At 41.2% G+C, this 1082-nt stretch overlaps 2 protein-coding genes across 5 annotated transcripts in view; one reads left to right on the forward strand and one right to left on the reverse strand.

Annotated features, from left to right (window-relative positions):
* Positions 1–280, reverse strand: part of LOC109537507 (alpha-1,6-mannosyl-glycoprotein 2-beta-N-acetylglucosaminyltransferase) — a 3679-nt gene extending 3399 nt beyond the window's left edge. The window contains exons 1-2 of one of the 4 annotated variants that reach the window (XM_048666882.1): positions 207–271; positions 99–155 (exon numbers count right to left, since the gene is read on the reverse strand). In XM_048666882.1, the coding sequence (XP_048522839.1) occupies positions 99–112 (14 nt within the window). In that variant the 5' untranslated portion in view covers positions 113–155; positions 207–271. Of the gene's footprint in view, positions 1–98; positions 156–202 lie in introns of all 4 variants that reach the window. The other 3 variants (XM_048666885.1, XM_048666883.1, XM_048666881.1) reach the window with 3 other exon arrangements.
* Positions 1–1082, forward strand: part of LOC109539117 (argininosuccinate lyase) — a gene marked incomplete at its 3' end in the record, with an annotated part of 55201 nt that overhangs the window by 52339 nt on the left and 1780 nt on the right. Inside the window, 1 exon segment of the mRNA XM_048666880.1 lies at positions 415–536. Coding sequence (XP_048522837.1) covers positions 415–536 — 122 coding nt within the window.

Raw genomic sequence — 1082 nt, forward strand, 5'->3', positions numbered from 1 at the left:
ATTTAGAAGAAGTGGAAATGAAAGAGCTAAATTGCAAGAGCATGAAAAAATAACTCATTTTGCTGGTTATTTGCTAGGTGATGGTGCAGTAAACTTACCGAAAGTTCGCCATTTAAAAAGGTGCACTTGCAACTGCGATGTCCCCAAAACGGCAACTTATCAGGATAACTCTTAACGATAATACAAAATAGAAAATCTGTACCTACATTCAGTTGTTTGTAACTTGAGGCCCATAATACTCAGACTATCAAACATAATCCGAATATACTCATAAACTTGTCTATCTGATGAGAATCTCCAATCAGTTGGTTAATTCGGCGTTATCTTAATTGTGAACGTTTATGACTCATTGAACTGAATCAGCATGACGTTCTCCACTTCCATCAAGATTTGATAAACAATTTGTCGATAAAGGAGAGCCAAAAGCTATGGGGAGGAAGATTCGTGAAGCCCACAGACCCCAAGCTGGAGAAGCTGAACTGTTCGCTCGCCGTGGACAAACGCATGTATGCTGAAGACATCGAGGGCAGCAAAGCGTTCGCTTATGCCTTGCAAAACATCAATTTGCTCACGGAGGATGAGGAGGCGCGACTGGATAAGATCAGAATCGAATGGGACAACGCTGAGTTTGTCACGCTGAGCGAAGACGAAGACATCCATTGCCAAAATATCAGCCCATTTTTCCTCTAAAAAAAAAATCTAGTGCTTTCCTGCCTCTTCTTTTCAGCAGAAGCATTTCAATAGGCCCGAATTGGGTGGATTGTTGTGCCGAGCCCTTCGGGCACAACAATCCTGCAGAAGATCTGAGGATGACCCAAAATCGAAACTATTCCTACTAATGAAACCGAGCATCGCCAATGAAAATCATACAAAAGTCACTCTCTGACTTATGAGGCTTCTGAAGAAATCGCTATTTAAATTGCGGCCTACTGAACAAGCGCAAAGTTGAAACAAAATGATTAAAAATTTCCCGAAAATGATTAAAAATCGGAGCGTTTTCCACTCATAGAACAGACGGCGTCCTGCGGATGTGATGCAAAGTGACTCACTCTTGCATTGCAAATTTTTCAGGAAATGAATTT

Source organism: Dendroctonus ponderosae, unplaced genomic scaffold, assembly GCF_020466585.1.
Source record: "Dendroctonus ponderosae isolate FM_Combo_2020 unplaced genomic scaffold, Dpon_F_20191213v2 Dpon_F_20191213_5, whole genome shotgun sequence".
Lineage (NCBI taxonomy): Eukaryota > Metazoa > Arthropoda > Insecta > Coleoptera > Curculionidae > Dendroctonus > Dendroctonus ponderosae.